We start from the raw sequence: 20,827 nt of genomic DNA, 5'->3' as shown, positions 1-20,827 counted from the left end.
GGTTCCTCTTCCATCTCCTTCCACAGAGAAGATCTTAGTCTTATTCAGATGCACAATGCCTACATGCTTGTTGGATATACAACGGATTATTCCACAACTATTGAACACCTGCTCGTTGCCAATACTTGTTAGAAGTCAGAAAGGCATAGATTTTTATCTGTGTTCTCAATATGCTCATGACCCACTGGGGAATAAACGCTTATAAATCTAAACTCAGTAAGCCTAAGAAAGTGGTCTGGGGAAGTGCTGAGGCTGAGCTGGTAATTGGCAAGGCCAGGAACACATAAAAACTCATCATATTTTAGTATCTCTTCTATGATTTTCATAATCTGAATGCACCTGCTTTAATCACATGTTCCACTTTGTTTACTAAAGTCTCATCAGTATAATCTGAACCTATGCTTCTCAAACTCACGTGCACACGGATCACCTGGGGATTTTGTTAAACTGCAGTTTCTGATTCAACAGGCCTGGGGAGGGGCCTGAGAGCCTGCATTTCCAATAGACTCCTGGCACACCGCTGCTGCTGGTCTATAGACCACACACTGAGGAGCAAGGCTATAAACCATGGTCATGTCAACATGCAAGCATTGTTAAAGGGGCAACAGTTTCTGGAAAAACTCTTAGTGCTCCCCACCTAGACATTCTCTGACTGTGATTAAACATGATGCAAGTTACAGCAAGAGACGTTAACATTCAGCAGTGACCCCCAAGAAACTGACAGGATGCCTTGAAACTGTTCATTCCTGGCCCCAGTTTTATCATCTAAACATAAAATATTTTTTCCCTGCACTTGAGGTCTCCTGCTACCAAATGTGGAGAAGGCGATGGCACCCACTCCAGTGCTCTTGCCTGGAAAATCCCATGGACGGAGGAGCCTGGAAGGCTGCAGTGCATGGGGTCGCTGAGGGTCGGACACGACTGAGCGACTTCACTTTCACTTTTCACTTTCATGCGTTGGAGAAAGAAATGGCAACCCACTCCAGTGTTTTTGCCTAGAGAATCCCATGAGGTCTCACTAGGACATGACTGAAGCGACTTAGCAGCAGGAGCAGCAGCAGCTACCAAATGACTGTCGTCTGAGTGTGTAGTAATTTTTTCCCAAATATTCAAGATTGCCATTCTTTGCTTACATCTCCCTTATATTTAAATTATAATACCCCAGGTCCTTAATGTAACTGGAAATATCTATTAACAAAATTTTATAATCACCTTAAACAATTATAAAGAAAATACTTCTGTTCATGCAATTTTTAAAAAAACAAGCTCTGCAAGGTACCCATGGGAATCTAATTTCTTGTTAACTCTTAATGGTTCCTATGACAGCACCTACATATTTTTTCAATTTATTAGAGTCAGCTACTCATCATCAAAGTCGAACCTCATTAGACCATCAGACTTTGGGCCCCCATGCTAACATCTAACATCGTTTGTCAATTTTTAGCTTTCCTTCTATCAAGACAAGATCCCTCCTTGAGCCATCTTCTTTTGTAAGTCTTCTTCCTCTTTTCCTCACACATTCTCCAGCACAGTTCCACCCAGACCAAGGGCCCAAGTGCTTGAGAAGCCACGATAACTCTTCCTGCCTGCTACTCAGCACCACCTCACCAGAATCATACGCTGTTTAAGAGGTGGCCTTGGCCATCTGGTTCACCCTCACACACTTAGTCATCACACCACTTTCCCTGATACGTAGCAGTGAACTGAACAGAAGTAGAACTCTTCATCATGCAGGAACACAGAAGGCGCTGGAAGCCTTAGGTTGCCCAGAGTCAGAGTCTGGAGAGGACTCTTCTAAAGGACTTTGGCTCCTCTCACCTGTCATGGTCTCGTTTAGATCAATGCCAAGGACGACGAAGGCGTCATTGCTGGCTCCTGGGACAATGTCTACGCTTATGGTGTTCCCCCATCAGCTTGGACCGGAAGTGTTGACATCCTCCTAGAATACAAGAGTTCTCAGAAACCAGTCCGCTATGGTCAGTGCTGGGTTTTTGCTGGTGTCTTTAATACATGTAAGTATCCAGTTGAGTATACATTTTTTTAATGTAAAGGAAATGTCACCTCAAGACATTTAGTCTATAACCTGGTGAAGGGACCTAGCAATCTCTGTTGGATCTATAGAATTTGTGGATGGCTACTCTGGGATATAGTCAATGCATAGTTAAATCATACGGGGCCAGTATGCTCCTAATTTCTCTTTGACTGCAGAACCTTTATAGAAAGAATGAGAGACAATTTCCTACATAATCCATCGTTCAACCCTCAGCAAAATGGAGAGTCTTGGGGCCAGGAAAGGGTGTGGGGGAAGGATATACAATTTTTAATTAGTAACCTCCACATTTTAAAAACAGTTAAATTAGCAAATTTTAAAATAATAAGATGTAGACTTATTTGTTATTCAGAAGGTTTACAAATATGCTTATTTGCTTATTGTGTATCCCTGAGAATTTTGTAAATATGCCCACTTAGTTTTTACCCTAGCTGTGGAGGGTGGGTGGCAGGAGGGCTTATCTCAATTCTTATATATGAGTCTCAATGCCCCTGAGCAACTAGACACCAGAACTTAATGAACGATCTTTACTCCCTGGCATCCCCTCTTGCCTTTAATCTACCCAACATCCAAACCGTAGAGGAAAACACACGGGAACAGAACCATTCTCTTCCACCTCGTGCATTATTTTCCAATATGGCATTTGTCTGTCCCGGCCCAGACAATGTTATTGTTAATTCAGTGAATAGTTTTTAAAAAATACGTTTATTTCAGTATGTCTTCATCATTGGTAATGATAATCATTCTCATGCCATTGCCAGACCCTACAAGAAAGACATGAAACTCAAGTCAAAGTGTCCTTTCTACTTACTCACTAATAAAGACTGCTTTATCCAGTTAGCATGGTTTTTAATCAGAAAAATCAAGGAGAGTCTGAAGGCTGGAAGCCAGGATGAGATAATTTTTTATAAATGATCAGGAAGACTGTCAGTTTCAGCTCAAAGTTGTGACCATCTGAGAGCCAGTCAGAGGTCCACGTGGGAAGAAACCATAAGTGTTGTGTTGCATGTTTTTTTCTCTATGGCATCAAACTGAGTAGGATTATTTTCTTAGCCATTCCCATATACTTAAGAGCTACAGGAACATGTATTTCCTGGGAGCAATGAAGGGCAGTGGAGCCAAGGTATCAGTGTCCTAGGAAGCCTGGTCTGTGGAGTTCCCCATGGAAGCCTGAACTTTAGGAAAGCTAACAGTTGGGAGGAAGGCCCCCTCTTCCATGGTTCCCAAGCCAAGATTGTGTGCCAGGGGCTTGGCGGAGACAGCCTCTCTGATGAAATGTTCCCAGGAAAACACAAAGCACTCCCCACATCCCCCTGATGCCTGCAGTTTCACTATCCCAGTGTGATTCTTTAGGTGCAGAAACAGATAAAATGGTCAACAATTTCCATCCACGTATTGTTGCTGTTGTTTAGTCGCTAAGTCATGTTCGATTCTCTTGCGACCCATGGACTGTAACCCGATAGGCTCCTCTGTCCATGGGATTCTCTAGGGAAGAATACTGGAGAGGGTAGCCATTCCATGGGATCTTCCTGACTCAGGGATCAAACGTGAGCCTCCTGCTTTGCAGGCAGACTCTTTACCACTGAGCCACCTGGGAAGCCCTCCACCCAAGTATGCCTTCTGTATAAAAGGATCATCAGATCTATTCCTGAAAACCGACTCTGGTGATAAGGCAGAGGCCCAGTGTAGGGATGCCACCATGAGGATAAACCTGAAAAGGGAATTTGGAGGGGAGGAGGTCTTGATGCCCTGTATCAAGCTGCATCTGGCTTAAAATTACGAGTTCAGCAGACTCTGGGACAAACCTCACCCTGTGATCACATGAATTGGTGCTAAGGTAGGAACAGAGCTAGAGTGCCCATCACTGTGTTGGTGAAACTGCAGTGTGTGTCAGGGTTGTAAATCCAGAGAGGAAGATGGGAGTGGGAGGCAGGTGGTGTCACTTGGGGTGTGAAGATTAAGTCATTTAATGAGGACCCTTGAGTCTCTACCAGACTCGTGCTTGGACTTCCAAGGTTGTTCTATTGAAGGGGGTGGGTAGTCTTTGGTTAAAAATGCTAAACAATTCTGAGAGGGGGGAAAGAAAAAGGCAAGTCATTAATCTTAAAATTGTCAGCTGAATTATTTTCAATGAGCACTGATGTCTAGCGTCCTGGGAGCCAGGAAGGGCATTGGATTAAGTTTGATCAATAGGTACATATGGCAAGAGATGCATCCAGGTAATTTATTATCTAACAATTAAAATGAATCTGTGGTGTCACCCTCCACCAAGTGTCACAAGAGCAAGTTCCACCCAGGAAAACAAACCACATTGAGGGTCTGCTTGGTAAATTCCTGATTTCCTATTAGCTGGGGTTTTTTAATTTTTATTTCCAGAAACACAGGCCATTAGCGAAATTAAAATAATCCTACTTTGATGATCATGTGATTAGCAACTAAACAACTGGAACCCTGTTACTAAGATCCCATTCCCACTGGTATCATTTGGCGCCCACCGGTCCCCAGAAAGGCTTCTGTCTGCTTCTCTGATCCTTGGCGACAGGCCCCTTTGGGCTTTGGACACCTGAGAACAACATGTGCATGTTGGTCAAGAAGAAAGTCCTTCCTGAGAAGGGATTGCTCACTCTATGTTTATTAGATCTTGGCGATCTGTTTAATTGTGGTCCATCCTTCTTTCTTGCAGTTTTGCGATGCCTGGGGATACCAGCGCGAGTTGTCACCAACTATTTCTCAGCCCATGACAATGATGCCAACTTGCAATTGGACATATTCTTGGAAGAAGATGGGAACGTGAACTCCAAACTCACCAAGGATTCGGTGTGGTGAGTTTGATTTGCAAGGGCACTGGCTGATATCAAATTGAAGTGCATAACACATTTACCACCAGACAGAGTCAGTCTGATGCTTCTTTCTGTTCTATTTTAAGGACTATTCAATACCATAGGCACAAATGTCTGATTGTCAGAGACTGTTTTTAGCTAATGAATGAGAAATGTTACTGAACAGCAGTTTGGGCTTCTAGTAATAAAGATCGATCACCCATTACAGCAGCAACTCCTGGAAGAGGCCACAGCTTTAGTGGCCAGAGCCTATACCAGTTCTTCTCTAGCTTTTGTTGTTGTTGCTGTTCAGCCACTGAGTCGTGTCCAACTCTTTGCAACCCCAGCACACCAGGCTGCCCTGTCCATCACTATCTCCCGGAGTTTGCCCAAACTCGTGTCCGTCAAGTCAGTGATGCTACCTAACCCTCTCATCCTCTGTTACCCCCTTCTCCTGTTGCCTTCGATCTTTCCCAGCATCAGGGTCTTTTCCAAGGAGTCAGTTCTTCTTATCAGGTGGCCAAAATATTGGACCTTCAGCTTCAGCATCAGGATCAACCCATGAACATTCAGGGTTGATCTTCTTTAGGATGGACTGGTTGGATCTCCTTGCAGTCCAAGGGGCTCTCAAGAGTCTTCTGCAGCCCCACAGTTCTAGCTTGCTGCTACTGCTGCTAAGTCACTTCAGTCGTGTCTGACTCTGTATGACCCCATGGACTGCAGCCCACCAGGCTCCTCTGTCCATGGGATTCTCCAGGCAAGAACAATGGAGTGGGTTGCCATTTCCTCCTCCAACAGTTCTAGCTTAGCGCATGACTATTATGGTGAACAGCAGAGACACAGAAGCCCTGTGTTCTCTACGGTAAGAGCAACATAGCCAACTTTTATTAAGCACTTACTGTGTACCAGTCTCTGTGTGTACATAAGCTTATCTAATCCTTTTAGGTTTAATCAGACAGGAGTTTATTACCATTCCATTTACAGCTGAGCAAACAGAGGCACAGAGAGCTTAAAATACTTTTCTCAAGGTCACACATCTGGTAAGCTAAGAATAAAACCAAGAGCATCTGACCCTTTTGCTGCTGAGTCACTTTTAGTTGTGTCCGACTCTGTGCAACCCCATAGATGGCAGCCCACCAGACTCCCCTGTCCCTGAGATTCTCCAGGCAAGAACACTGGAGTGGGTTTCCATTTCCTTCTCCAATGCATGAAAGTGAAAAGTGAAAATGAAGTCGCTCAGTCGTGTCCGACTCTTCCTGACCCCATGGACTGCAGCCTACCGGACTCCTCCAACCATGGGATTTTCCAGGCAAGAGTACTAGAGTGGGTTGCCATTGCCTTCTCTGATCTTACCCTTAACCACAACCTTTTTGTTTTTGGCCTTTGCAATATAAATAGGATTGCCCTTTGCATGTAAAGATATGGTTCTCCTGATCTGTGACCTCATCTTTTATTCAGAGATAGAAGTGGAAATAAAGTCAGAATTATTACCAAGTACCAGCCCTATGGTGTTTTCACTGCCCTGAACAGCTGTATCATAAGCTGGTTGCAAGGAGTTTAGGGTTCCAAAGAAATTTCCTTTATCCATGGGGACCCACTCACTCCAAAACAGTATTCTAAAAAGATGGTGGGGGGGGGGAATCCCAAGAATCCAAATGTAAAGGGTATTCACAAAGGTCTGTATGGAGGGAAACTGCCAGGCATGAACTCAGTGGAATTTCCAAGCCAAAAAGATGTCTCCTAGAGCTGTTCTTTATAAGTAATAAAGCTAAAACACTGTCAGCGGTGAAAACATCTGAGTGGGCATGGGAGGAAGTTGGAAGCTCATTTTAGAAGAAATTAAAAGTTAGAAGTGTCTTAACTCCCCCATGTCACAGGAATGGAGCGCAGATGCAGGGCAGAATTCACTCAGCAGTCCCAGCAGACGCTCATTTGAGAATGAGAAAAGAAGCAAAATTGCTGAACTAGTGGCAAAATGCTCGTATGAATAAAAAAAACACTGCAGTTCACTTGAAGGGAGCGAGCTGAGCAATGACAAGCTGGAGACTAAAGTCAAGACAAAAGCTCTCCTCTGTAAACTGAACGGCAATTGAAAGCACCATTTAAGCCCTTGGAATCCCAGTAGAGCAGCCCTGTGTGTATATGGAATGACAAAAAAAAAAAAAAAAAAACACCAGACCCACATAGCCACCCCCGAAGCTGCGGTGACATTTGAACATGGCAGATAAGAAAAATGGTAGAGATAAACCTACTTGCAGAGCAAGCATAGAGACAGTGCTGGAGAAAAGACCATGGACGCGGGTGAGGGCCGAGCTGGGAGGGTGGCGCTGGCAAGTATACGCGACCACGTGTAACGCAGGCGGCTGGTGGGGAGCTGCTGTGCAGCACAGGGGCCTCAGCTCGGGGCTCCACGATGACCTAGGGGGTGGGAGGCCCCCGAGGGAGGGGATGTACGCGCACAGAGCGCTGATCCCCTTCCTGGAGAGCACAAACCAACACAACCTCATAAAGCAATTATACGCCGATTGTTTCAAAGAATTATTTGGCATTCTGCACTGCTTATCTCTTCCTTACTCTCTCTCTGTCTACACACACACATACACACACACCACTCAATGCCCTGGTAGCCAACTGCAGCTCAGAATTATTCCTTCCAATTCTTTAACCCAAATGCCTCCCACCATAAATCCCCGCAGGCACCCAACAAATAACCTCATGACACCCATTGTTCAACTGATACAAAAGCATGAAGCTGACAGACCTTTCCTTGGTAACCCTTTCCTGTTTCAGCTCTCTGCTCCGAATTCCTTTCTCAGTTTCTCCAACTCTCGTTCCTTCACTGTGCTCAGCTGTGTCAGATTCTTCAGAGACTCTGTATCCGTGGGATTTCCCAGACGAGAATACTGGAGTGGGTTACCATTTCCTACTCCAGGGGATCTTCCCGACCCAGGGGTCGAACCTGCACCTCCTGCATCTTCTGCTCAGACAGCGGATTCTTTAGCACTAGCTCCTCCTGGGAAGCCCGGGTGTTCCTGGGCTTTTCGCTCCTTCATTGTCGTCCCCGAAGATCCCACCACCATGGGACCATGTTCTCTGGTCTGGGACCCTCCCGCCTCCTCCACGAGCAGATCACCACCCCAGTCGCCCCGTCTCCCCTCTGCTTGGCTCACAGTCTGACTAACTGAACGGCTGCTGCTCACCCAGCTCGGAACATGCCAGATTGTGGAGTGCAGGGATTAAAGGGGTCCAGTCAGCCCTGGGTCAGGCTGTGTGACCTTGGGCACCGCACACCCTCTCTGTGTCTCTCTTGCCCCCTAGGGTGGCGCTGACAACATTTCCAAGCATAACAGGTGCTTAATGAGAGTTAGCTGCTGTGACTGCGTTCATTACTAGTCGCACAGCTGGAATTTCATGGAGGCAATATGTTGCCATTGACCTGGGCACACTGAAGGAGTCAGGAAGAGGGGGTGCCCACTGTTCTATGATGACTCGTTATTTCTGTCACTCTAGGTTTTTTGTGTGTGTGTGTGTGTTTTTTTGTTTTAATGAAAGCCAGAAACTGCCTCCTCAGTACAAACACCAGTGAACCCTAGAAGTGATAAACGTTCTGGAAAGCCAGAAGTATTTCTGAGACCCTCCTTGGTCGAGGAGGCTGGTGGAGACTGTCCCTGGACACGTCCACCAGCACGGGGTCACCATGGCCACCCCTGAGTCAAGCTCTGACTTGGGCAGTCACCGGCCGCGGGACCTTGAGAAGACAGCTTCACCTTGCTGAGCTTCCTTAGCCATAGACTGAGCCTAACTTAGTAGTTACTGATTAAACGACAATGTAGCGAGGCAAGTAAAGTGCTCCGCACAGGGCTCGGCGGGCGCCTGCCGATGGGACTGGCGATGCCCGCTGGTGAGAAGCAGGGCCCGCCTGCAGGGTCGGCAAGCGGGGAGGGGTGGGGGCAGGAGGCTGACAGAGGCCGAGCCCAGGCAGGGAGGAGCCCGCGGCCCGCCGACCCTGAGAGGCCAGGGCTGCACGGCGGGCCGCACGCGGCCCGATGGACTTCCGAATGGGGGTCTCGCAGCCGTCGGCCGCCCCGAGCCGCCAGCCTCGCTTCCCTCCTCCGGCTCCTCTCAGACAGGCTGCCGGTTTGTCCCTGGCCCTGCGCCCTCTTTCTAACGGCGACCACGAGAATGACTGCCTGGTTTTCTCAGCGCCTCCACCATCTCTCCACCACTGAGGTGCTGATGGTGGCGAATCAGGGTCCAGCTGGTCCAGCTGGTCCAGCTGACTCTTCTCCGTGGCTGTCGAGTCCCACATGCCCGAAGCAGAAATACGCCCAGACGGAGGGTCAGAGGGAGAATGGAAGACGGGTGTGAAGGCGTGTTGTGCGGTTCAGAGCCAAGAGGGCTAAGTCGGGCTTCCCCCGGGCTCTGACCTCCTTTACCCCCGCAGACCACCCAGCACTGACCGTTCACCCACCGGCTTCCTGCTCTGCCAGCCTAGGTCCCTGAGTGTGGATCCCCCCTTCCAGAGAGTCTCAGCTCGCTAGGGGCAGCAGTTTGGCACTGAGTGGACGTCCTCTTGATGCCCTGGAGGGAAGAGTGGGCTTCTTGTGGATTCAGGAGAGGGAGGGGCCCTTACAAGGGCACAGCTGGGCGGAGTAATTGGACCTTGGCTCACAAATGAAATTCCGGGAGGGCCAACGCAAGGTAACATATCCTGGAAGGAGCGGTTTAAGCCGCCTGCCCCCAGTGTGTAGATGGGTTGGGAATTATGCCTGAGCTCTGGGGGAAGGCATCCATGTATCACCGAGGACAGCTTAATGAAGATGCTGGTGCCACGTCCCGCTGCAATCCAGGCAGTGAGCAGGGACGAGGGGCTCACGCTGGGCAGGAGTAAAGTGACCATTTGTCCACATCCTGAACGAGCTCAGCTTGCTCACCTCATCATTCCACAGTCACAGCATCAATGGAAACAATTTTTTTACAGGAGTTAGGGCTCCAACATAGTAAAGGGTGAATGTATGATAGTTTGGGTTCCAATCGGTTCTCATGGGTTTGGGGTGATTACATGATGCCACTTTTGTAAAAGCTTTTTATTTTCTTCTGAGGGTTAGCTGATTAACAAACAGTGTTGTGGCAGTTTCAGGGGAACAGCAAAGGGACTCGGCCATACACAGACATGTATCGGAAATGGAAACAATTTTAAAAGAAAGGGATGGTGGTGCTGATTAGGGTCATGAAAGGCATTTCAGTAGGAGGCTCCTCTCCTTCCAAATGGAAGTGTGATCCAGGGTCCCACTGCTGGAGAGGAAGTGGTCAGACAGGATGATTCTGGGTAAAGGGTCTGTGCCCACCTCTAGACTTGTCTCCATCAGAACGCGGCCTCAGCAGGGGAGCCATGTCTGGTGTATTCTACTTTGGCTTTGCCAACACAGTGCAGGGCATAGACCTGGTTGGAAAACATTTTAGGTACTCATTTAGCTGATTAATCTCATTTAATCCATTCCACAAACGCTATGATACACGAATACGTCCAAATGTCAGATGCTAAGGATTCAGGGGGAATTAACCAGGTCACTGCCCTCAAGACGCTCCGTCCGGTGTTCACCAGCAAGACAACCGCACACAGTACACTGTCGAAGTGTGAGGTGGGTGGGGTGTGAGCAGGAGTCCTGGAGACAGAGCGAAGGGGCTTCCACCCTAAACCCAGGGGTGGAGCAGAAGGTGTTCACATGGTCAGTGGACAAAGCTGTTGTCCCCTTGCGATCTTCTGGTCGTGCTCTTCAAAGATGAAATGCCCAGGAAATGCCCTTGACCCACAGTTGAAACTCAAGGTAAAAGTCTCAGGGGCTGATGTGAGACGACCAGAGATCAATTTGCTTCAGGGTCAAGTGGGAAGGAATGGAAGGTCGCTCAGTAGGTAAAGACATCGCCTGCAGTGCAGGGGCCACAAGAGACAGGTTTGATCCCTGGGTCAGGAAGAGCCCCTTGAGGAGGGAAAGGCAACCCGCTCCACTATTCTTGTCTGGAGAATCCCATGGACAGAGGAGCCTGGTAGGTTGCTGTCCATAGGGTTGTAAAAAGTCAGACACGACTGAAGCAACTGAACACATATGCACACATATATTATGACTATGGTTGTTGAAAATTGAAACTCACTCTCCATATGTCCAGCCCCTCACCACTCCTTCATAGACAATCTCAAGAACCTCTGACCCTTTGCCCTCTTCCCGAAGGGGCTAATGCCCCCAAGGCTGCACATTCATGAGAGACTGATGGACTCACTACTCTCTGGGGATGGGGATGGGTTGCCTTTACCATCAGCACCTCTCCCGCTTCTCCATCTGCCAGGCACTGTCCAACCCCAGGTGCTAGCTCCTTTAAGACTAGCTCACCCCTCACTCGGAGTTGCAGAGATCCCAACAGTCACCAGTGTCCAGAGGCCCTCTTGGAGACAACAGCTTTCTAGACTCTGGGACTCCTCCCAGCCCATCCGAGCCTCTGCCTCAGGTGTCCCCTTCCATTCTACTCACATTCCTGGGGGAAGGTCTTCATCTCTAAACAGTGAGTTCCAGGTGGGGTTGGTGAAAGCACGAGCTATTCATGCCCTCGGGATGCGAAGAGAAGGGTCTGTGTACCTGTGTGCTCACCTAGGCCCATGAGCCCACCCATCTGCTTCCCAGAGGCCAGCTGATGGACCAGCTGTCAGATGTAGAAAATGGCATAGCTCAGAGGTTAAGCATCTCATGATATTAAAGATGATTGGAAAGATGATGAATGCTAAAACATTAGCAAGAGTCTTTCCTTTATTGCCTTTTCATTTGAAATTAAGTAGGTTTGATGAAACTGGCTTTCTCAATTTAACTTTTTAAAAGAATTGTGAGTTAGCAAATTTGTATTTATCAATTTCAGCTCAAAGTTGGGACAATCTAAGAACTAGTCAGTGACTCACGTGGAAAGAAAGTATAGTTTTATTTTGCTTTTCTTAGGATCTCATGGAAAAATGCCAGATCAAGTCAAACTTCTCTTATAATTTTCTTTCCTCTCTTTCTCTCCATGATTCAAGGCAATATGATTAGCTCTGCCACCAATTAGCTGAGTGACTTTGGGCAAGTTGCTTGAATTCTCTGGGCCTTAATTTTTTCATATGACTTTGAATTTAACAAGGTATAGGGTCACCTCCAGTATTGTAGCCTGGAAAGTTCCATGGACAGAAGAGCCTGGTGGGCTACCATCCATGGGGTCACAAGATTCAGACGGGACTTAGCAATGAAACCTCTGCCTCCACCAGCTCCAAAATGAACACTTTTTAAATGAACGTCACTGTTCCTCCAGCCAGGCCTTTCTTCCCCCGGTCAGTGGTTTCTGCCACAGGAACCCTGCTCATCTGCACAGGCCAGGCTGGGCTCCGCTCACCCACATGCAGGTGCTGCTCTGCAAACTGGCTCCCCAGGGAAAAAAGACACAGAAATCAAGCATGCCACAGAAAATTTCTGTAATTCTTTGGCTGGTCTCAATGCATCTGCTTCTTAAAAAATAAAAAAACCCTAACTTCGCTCCATACTTTTTGGAAAGAGCACAGGTGTTTGTTTGTTTTTCACTTCAAATGCAAAAAAGAAAAAAAAAAAAAAACAACACCTCTACTGCAATGGGTAGTGTCGAATCTATAAATAAAGCTCTTTCTAAGCAAGTTTTAGAGCAGAAATTCAGCAGCTTGCATGCTGGGGAGCCAGCCCTGGATGTCACACACCCCGCAGAGCCTAATCTCACTGCGGTCTTGTACTTATGCTGGTGTGCCCATCATAGGTGCATTTTTGATGTTCAGACTGATACACTTTAAAAAAAAATACTTTTTACTTTGCATTGAGGTATAGCTTTACAAGGTTGAGATAGCTTCAGGTGCACAGTGAAGGAATCCAGCTGTGTATGTAAATGTATCCGATCTTCCCCAGCCTCCCGCCCACCTAGGCTGCCACATAACACTGAGCACAGTTCTTGTGCTGTACAGTTCCAGTCGGTTATCCAGTCTAAATACAGCGTGTACCTGTCCATCCCAAACTCCCTATCTCTTTCCCCCGTCCTTCCCCCTGACAACCATAAATTTGCTGTCTAAGTCTGTGAGTCTCTTTCTGTAAGTAAGTCTGGTTTTGACCCCTGTTTGGGGAACTAAATCCCACATGTTACATGGCCAAAAAATAAAATCAAATTTTTAAAAAAGAAAAAGAAAAATCTCTGCAGACTGATCCACTTTGCATATTGTTTTTAGAAGCTCAGTATGTTCTAATAGTTGGACTTTCACATGTTATATTGTAGTTGAGTTTTTAATCATGATACGCAAAAAGAATTATCCAAAAATGAATTCCAAGAAAAACAAGAAAAATTCTGAATATAAGCCAAACTGTTTATGATGCTTAGAGTTCACAAAATTATCTTGTGATGTATCCAAGTTACCAATCTTGAACAGCTACCAAAGACATGTATTTTCAAATAACTTAGCGAGTTAACCACACTCTTGTCAGCCAAATTATTTTGGGGAAAATTACCTGGAGCTAGGTCGTGAGAGCTGTCATTAGAGACCTAAGAATATATGCTGTGAATCCACTCCAAAGTCTCGAAGGAAGGATTGAGAAACTTATCTGCCACCTCCAAGAATCAAAATAGCTCCTGCTTATGGAACGCTTTCTTTGTGCCAGGACTTAAGCTAAGTGGGTGACATGTATCGCTATTAACTCATTTAATCCTTTTGACAACCCAATAAGGTAATGGCTGTTATTGTCCCCACTTCTAGAAGAACAAATCGAGGCACAGTAACTTAACCATGGTCATCAGCCTTTAGCTTCATGACTTCTGATTGGAAATCATGTTTAATTCTATTGGTAATCCATGGTACATAATAAATCACTCTTTCGTGTGCTGTATTCCGAACCGTCTCTTTGTCTTCAGCTTTTGACAGTTTGACTATGAGGCATTTACGTACATATCCCTTTGAATTCATTCTCTTTGGGTCTTTTAACTTCTAAGGTGTGTATATTACTATCTATCATCAAATTTGGAAAAGTTATCAGCTATTCTTCAAATATTCTTTCTGCTGCTTTTCCCTCTTTCGTTTCCTTCAGAGAGGCCCATTATGTGTGTACCCCACGTGCCTCAGGGCTCTGTTCATTTTTCTTCATGTATTTCTTCTGTTTTTCAGACTAGATCATTGCAGTTAACTTCTCTTCAAGTTCACCAGTTCTTTACTCTTTCTACCTGCTCAAATCTGCTTTGGAGACCCTCTAGTGAATTTTTGAAATTTTTATTCCAGCCATTATACTTTTCAGCTCCAGAAATTCTGTTTGACTCCTATCCATAATTTCTATCTCCTCATTGATATTCTCTGTTTGGTTAGACATTGCTTTCAAAGGGCTGCCAAACGGGTTAATAGTGATAATTCATTTGCTGAAGTTTAGGGAGTGCCAAGCCCATTTTCTCTTCTTTGTTCTTTAATAAGCTGCATGTTTTTATAGCCACCGTGGTTGTAAGGTTGTTCATTTTCAAGGAGCTACAGAGAGAGGAGTAGAAATAAGGGAAATTAACAGGCCCCCAAGCTCGCAGTTCTTACTGAGATTGTTTTGTTTTTGTTGAGTAAATCCTCCTTATATTGTTGCAAATCTTTGGTTCATTTCCAGAGTTCTTGAGAAATTGGTTTTGATCATGTTTGTTAGGATTCTCATTATTTTCATGAAGGAGTAGATTTTTGGGAGCCCTTCCTTTGCCATTCTGGGAGTTTTTCTGCAGAGCACACTTTTAACCACTAGACAAGTAGTTAGAAACTTGGGGCATACCAGACCCCCGGAGGGTTTTACATTCTGTAGGAATAGTTTGGAGGAGGGCATAGCAACTCGTACGGTATTTTTGCCTGGAGAATCCCATGAAGAGAGGAGCCTGGTGGGCTGTATGTAGACCGTGTAATCACAAAGAATCGGACATGACTGAGCAAGTAAGCACAGCACAGGAATAGTTTGGGATCTAATATCGTCTTCCTGACACACATCTGCTGAAATACAAATTATATTATGTATTTTTTATTTCATCGAGTCTTCTGTACATTATAAGGCATTATATTATCTTTTAGGAATTGTGTATAGAATTCGGTGGACTTAGTTTCAGTACAATAAATGGGGTGTTACGAAACATTTATTCTAAAACTACGAAGGGCCACTAATTTTTGAAGGTTGAAAATCACTGCACAGGACTCTCCCCCGCTTCCTTTCATATTTCTATCCTGGTCCTGCAGCAATAATGTCTCCAAAGTTATCTCCCAAATACTTGTTCTACTCAAGTCTCACGAAAGAGTGACAAAGAGCGACTTTGGGAGTAAAAAATGAGAGGTCGTCACAAACACTTCTCACGAGATTAGCGTGAAAGAAGAGGACGGAAGCGTCTGATAAACCCCTAGAAAGTACTAAGGTATCTTTCACAACAAGGAAAATGTCATGTCTTGATTAGTCATAAATTCTGCTTAAGAGAGTCATCTTATACAGAAACCAAAGGTTACCCGTTTTCAAATAATTAAAAGCTAATACAATATGTACCACCTAAGCTACACTGAATGAAATTTAATTTCTTTTGATAATTAATAAGACCTCTTGAAAAACTTCATATAAATAAGAGTTTTCGGTAGAGCATACTCATAAACAGCTGTATAAAGGAAAAAAGTAATTCTGATGACTACTAAGACTGTTGGCTATATTTTTTAAAACTCCTCTCAATAGTTATGGATAAGCTTGGTCAGAATTTATTATAAAAAGCTTTTTGGATATTAAAATTATTCTCAAAATCCAATCTCTTCTCCATTTTCCGCAGGAATATTAATTGATAATTTGCTGTGCAAGAGAGCGGTAAAGGCGCCCAGGGTCGTATTGTCACAGTAAATCCAGCAGGGGGACTTCAGCACAATGACAGAGGACCCCCTGCGAAGTAGTGGTGTCAGATGTGGCTCCTGAGGGGGTGCTGTCTACCTCCTGAACATTTCGGAGGTTTCATTTGGTCTCCTCCATTTCTGGTGCCACAGTTAACAAATAAAACAGATAATCAAGAGAGGGAAAACTATCAAAAGAGGAGAAAAAATAAATTTTACATGATTATCTCCTAATGTCCTAATAATCATTGCTAATAAAGCTGCTGTAAAATTCTCTCCATAAATATTCAAGATCTCAATACCTGGGATTGAGAAGGTAATCTTGAAAAGAGAGGGGAAAGGCTATATACTTTCAGGACTTAGGCAAAACACATTTCCAGGAAAAGTTGTAAGCAGAAACAAACTTGCTAAGTATTAGCATACTGTATGTGTAACTGAATACATCTAGGCTGGCATTTATCCAGTAGAGCCTGGGAGGACCATACCAGCGTTTAGACCATACCAACTCTCTGATTGGTTCAAGTTCACTTCCATTGAGTTGGTGATGCTATCTAACCATCTCATCTTCTGCTGCCCTCTTCTCCTTTTGCCTTCAGTCTTTCCCAGCATCAGGGTCTTTTCCAGTGATCAGATTCTCAAGAGATAGTGGAGGACAGGGAGACCTAGCATCCTGCAGTCCATGGGGCACAGAGAGTTGGACATAACTTAGTGACTGAACAACAACAACAACATTCTGATCGGGTGCAGCTTCCAACTGGCTTATGTCTGTGTCTGAGCAATTATTAACTATTTTAATTATCACCCCTACTATAAATGCACTTCATAATTTCATTTTGGGAGTTACACCACATCCCCAAGGCCATGCCATCTTCAGCCCCCTTGACTGGGGTCTCTCATGCTATATTAGGGGCTTCCCTGGTGGCTCAGCTGGTAAAAAATCTGCCTGTGATGCAAGAGACCCAGGTTCCATCTCTGGGTTGGGAAGATCCCCTGGAGAAGGGAAAAGCTACCCACTCCAGTATTCTGGCCTGGAGAATTCCATGGACTGCACAGTCCATGGGGTAGCAAAGAGTCGGACACGACTGAGTGACTTTCACTTTTCTTCATGCTACATCAGATGGTGCTTAAACTGCAGCTTCTTAATGAGCATTGTAGGATTCCCTCCCTGGGTATAACAAGCAAAAACAAACACCTTCATTACTTCTCTCTTTTCTTGATGGGCGATTTGTTCCTCCTGGGGATATTGGCTTGACCTCCACCCAGTTGGACCTTTGGGAGCCTTTGGTGGACAAGACCCCAGAGAAACTCAAAATGCCCCTCTTGGTTTCAGCACTCCAACATCCCCTAAGCGTGAATAGCTGCATTTGAAGAAGCGCGGTTCCCCCAGCTCCACAGAAGATCCCTGAAGCATGCCCCTTCCTCTGAATAACTCCCCTCTGTTATCTGGCTTCGTTACCTTTCCCAACTGACAAGGACTTTCTTGGTCCAGACCCTTGTCTCCACTTTGGAATGTCTCATAGTCAAGCCTCAGAGTCCACCAACTCGTCTCCACTTCTCTCCCACAACCCCCAGCCCTCCCCACGCCTTCATTACTGGAAAGACCAGATGTCAGCAAGTCCAAGACATGCTGCCATTATTGTCATCAGTATCGCTGCCTGTGTTAGGAGTGTATCAGCAGGGCTAGAGGGGGGTGTGTGTGTTATTCGCTAATCGTGCCCGACTCTTTGCAATCCCATGGACTCATGGTACTCTCCAGGCAAGAATACTGGAGTGGGCTGCAATGCCCTCCTCCAGGGCATCTTCCCGACCCAGGGACTGAACCTGGGTCTCCCACATTGCAGGCAGATTCTTTACAGTTTGAGCCACCAGGGAAGAGACGGGGGTACGCCTGTCTCCTACAAACACAAGTAGTTTGCAAGACAGACCAGTAGCTTTTTCCAACCCGCTGCCATTTTTCAAATGAATTCGAGTACTTGATTTACATTTGAAGTTGGTCCAAGACAGCTCTTCCAGGACTTTCTCCTGATCTTATTTGTGCTCTCCCTTGAGCTCTAATAAAGCTGCAGAAAAGAATCGCAATCCCACATCTCCTTCTTTTTAGGGAAGGAAACCTTTCTGCACAGATTGCAGAAAAGATGACCCTGTGGAATGTTTAAGCAGTTAGCCAAGTTAAAGGCAGTAAAGGACACCTTGCTTAAACTATTCACTGCATTTGAACAAACAGCACGCAGAGCTCAGAAGCCCATCTTGGTCTCAGCTGTCTTTTTGGTACACTTCTGCACCTCCCACGAGCTCTTGTCATTCTGGATGTGACCTTAGCCAGTTGGAACTAGGACAGACTCTGAACTGTGCTCTTTCTTCCTTAATAAAATGTACTTCTCTTAAATGTTTTTTTTTTCTGTATATATTTATTACAAAAATTTCAAATGTTGCAGAAGAAAGTATAAAAATAAGAGTCATCCCCTTTCTAGCTACTCAGAATATTTGCAACATTTTGTTAAGCATTCTTTAACAGGTCCCTTTGTGCACTGTATTCATTTTTTATTGTTGCATAACAAATTGCCAGAACCTTGGCAGCTAGAGCGGCACACATGCATTATCCAGCAGGCTCTGTAGGTGAGGACTTTGGGCACAGTGTAGCTGGTCCTCTGCTTAGGGTCTCAAATGATGGCGATGAAGGTAGTGACTGTGGGCCCCTCTGATGCCTGGTGCTTTCTTCCAAGTTCACGCTGATTTCTGGAATAATCCAGCTCCTTCCTGCTGCAGAACTCTCGGAAGCTGCCATTTTCTTCCAGGCCAGCAGGGGAACGTATTAGCTGCTTTGGGTCTCTGGTTTGCTCTGTCTCAGACTTCTAGACCCAGATTTAAAGGCTCACGTGATTAGGTCAGGTCCACATGATAATCTCCTTTTTAATTAACTCAAAATCAGCAGATTAATTAGCTTAATTACATCTGCAAAATCCTCTTTGCCAGGTAAAGTAACATAAGCCCAGGAGTGACAATCCATCCAATTCATAGGCATCACCCATATTCAAGGGGGAGGGACTCATACAAGTGTGGGGCTCATTGAAACTCTGCCTTCCACACAAATGGACATTCACAGTGAACACTTTTCTTTGTTCTGTAGCGTGATTTTTAAAATGGATATGCCCTGGTTATTTTTTTCCTACCTAATAAGATTTTTAAGGCTGAAGAGTATTCTACTTTGTGATTTAAAATAGTTAATTGCATATTGGATGGTTTCTGATTTTCCTTCTTAAAAATTATGGACAGATGAACATCCTCGTATACATGTCTTTGCATCTGCATGATTATTTCCCATGCACAGTTGTAAGGAACGGGGTTTACCAAATCAGAGGATAAACTAAGCCAATGCTGTGATGTCCCTTCCAGGTCCTCCAGCCGGGCACGGTGAGGTTCTGCTTCAGGTGAAGACCTCTGAGTCCTTTGCACCTGTACCACTGAATCATTATTGATAGCATCACTGAAAGGAGTTCTAGAAATTACTAGCTGCCACTGCAGGAAACATACAGGAAGTGACGTAAAGAAACGATGTGCTTTTCACTTCTGGCCTCCATATTATCTGCCCAAAGAAGTCCTTTTCAATTTGATTAAATAATTCACAACAAAACAGGGGCTTTATGTTAATGTCTACACTGCTTCTTTAGAAAGATGTAACATGGATGTTAGATCAGAGAGAAGGTTTATAATCTTTTTAACTTTAAAAGGACACTGCATATTTCAATAGTATAGTGGGAAGTCGGGTTCCAAGTGAAGGCTTTGAAAAAATACAAAACCGTGAATCTTAAAAACAAACAAAGATTTAATTATGCCTGCCTTTCTGAGAGATCCTCTTGCCTTTCAAGAAAACAGTACCTGGTGAGCAGCTGCTAAGGGCCAGATCTGGTGCTGGGAACGTGATGGTGAATAGGCAGGCCGCATCCCCAGAATGAATCATGCACTCTGAGAGTGCATGATGAAACTGAAAGGTGTATTTATCTAGATAGAGATCTAGGTTAAAAAGCTCTAAATTGAAAAAAAAGAAGACTTTCTAGGAAGCATATCTATTTCTAACGTGGATAAAGGTAAATGGAATTCGGCCATGTCTGTAAATATCAGTTCCTTTTACAGAGGAACTTCAGATAGAAAAGGCAGGCACGTGTACCCAGAAATACTGACCACCCAGACAAAAAGGGGACTGTGATGGCGTGGTGGCCCAGGTCGCGTTTCCTCTGGCCATTCCTGAGCAGAGAAAGAGGCGTGGTGGGACAAGCCCTGCGGCTGCAGAGGGTGCAGCCCTGCCGCCTGCCCGTGTCCACTCTGCGAGCCCAGCCACTAGCGTTGCCGCCTGCTGACCAAGGCCCAGCACCTCCGGAACATAGCAAGTCATCACCTCGGCCACTGCTACACGTGCCTGGCCTCTTATCAAACTCTTCCACCCTAAATACGCCTTAAACTTCCGCCTTCCGTCCCGAAACTGGAAGAGATGTGAGTAGCTAATTAAATATTTTACTCAGAGAAAAGAAACTTTCACCCCGTTTCCTGGTCGTTTGAAAAGAAAGAAAATCCTCAAGGCAAAGTCTTTACCTGAGGTTTGAGAACAACACTTATCTTGTTCAAGGCTAACCTGGCCCCGGTATTTGAATTTAAAGGAGGAGGTCTGGGGCCTGTTAATCTAGGGCGGTGCCGGGGAACGCCGGCTTGCTAAACGCTGCAGTGTGAGGGACGCACGATTGCAAACATTTCATTGCTGCTCTTTCTGGGCCTCTCTGCCTGCTGGCGTAACCTTCACCATCTGGAGGGGGGCTCGCCTTGTCTAATACGTGATCACGGTGACCTTCCTTCCAGCTTCGGAGCAAAGACAGGGGCTCTCAGGTGAGAGCTGACCCCAGGCCCCCGCCCGACACCCCACACCGGGACTGCAACCTCCATCTGTGCGTCCTTCCCCGGCAGGCAGTGATGCGCTCCCCGTATTTGTCCACGGCGCCGCTCTTGACCTACGCTCCCTGCGCCTTTGGTATCTGAGCCTCTTTTGATTCCATCTCTCCCTTTATTCTGCCTTAC

At 45.6% G+C, this 20,827-nt stretch overlaps 1 protein-coding gene across 1 annotated transcript in view; it reads left to right on the top strand.

The window, feature by feature from the left end:
* The window catches only part of F13A1 (coagulation factor XIII A chain), a 144,053-nt gene that overhangs the window by 78,804 nt on the left and 44,422 nt on the right, over positions 1–20,827 (top strand). The window contains exons 7-8 of the mRNA XM_005891153.3: positions 1,838–2,012; positions 4,734–4,872. Coding sequence (XP_005891215.1) covers positions 1,838–2,012; positions 4,734–4,872 — 314 coding nt within the window. The remainder of the gene's footprint in view (positions 1–1,837; positions 2,013–4,733; positions 4,873–20,827) is intronic.

The sequence above is a fragment of the Bos mutus genome, chromosome 23 (genome assembly GCF_027580195.1).
Source record: "Bos mutus isolate GX-2022 chromosome 23, NWIPB_WYAK_1.1, whole genome shotgun sequence".
Taxonomy (NCBI): domain Eukaryota; kingdom Metazoa; phylum Chordata; class Mammalia; order Artiodactyla; family Bovidae; genus Bos; species Bos mutus.
This window is presented reverse-complemented; position numbering and strand designations above follow the sequence as displayed.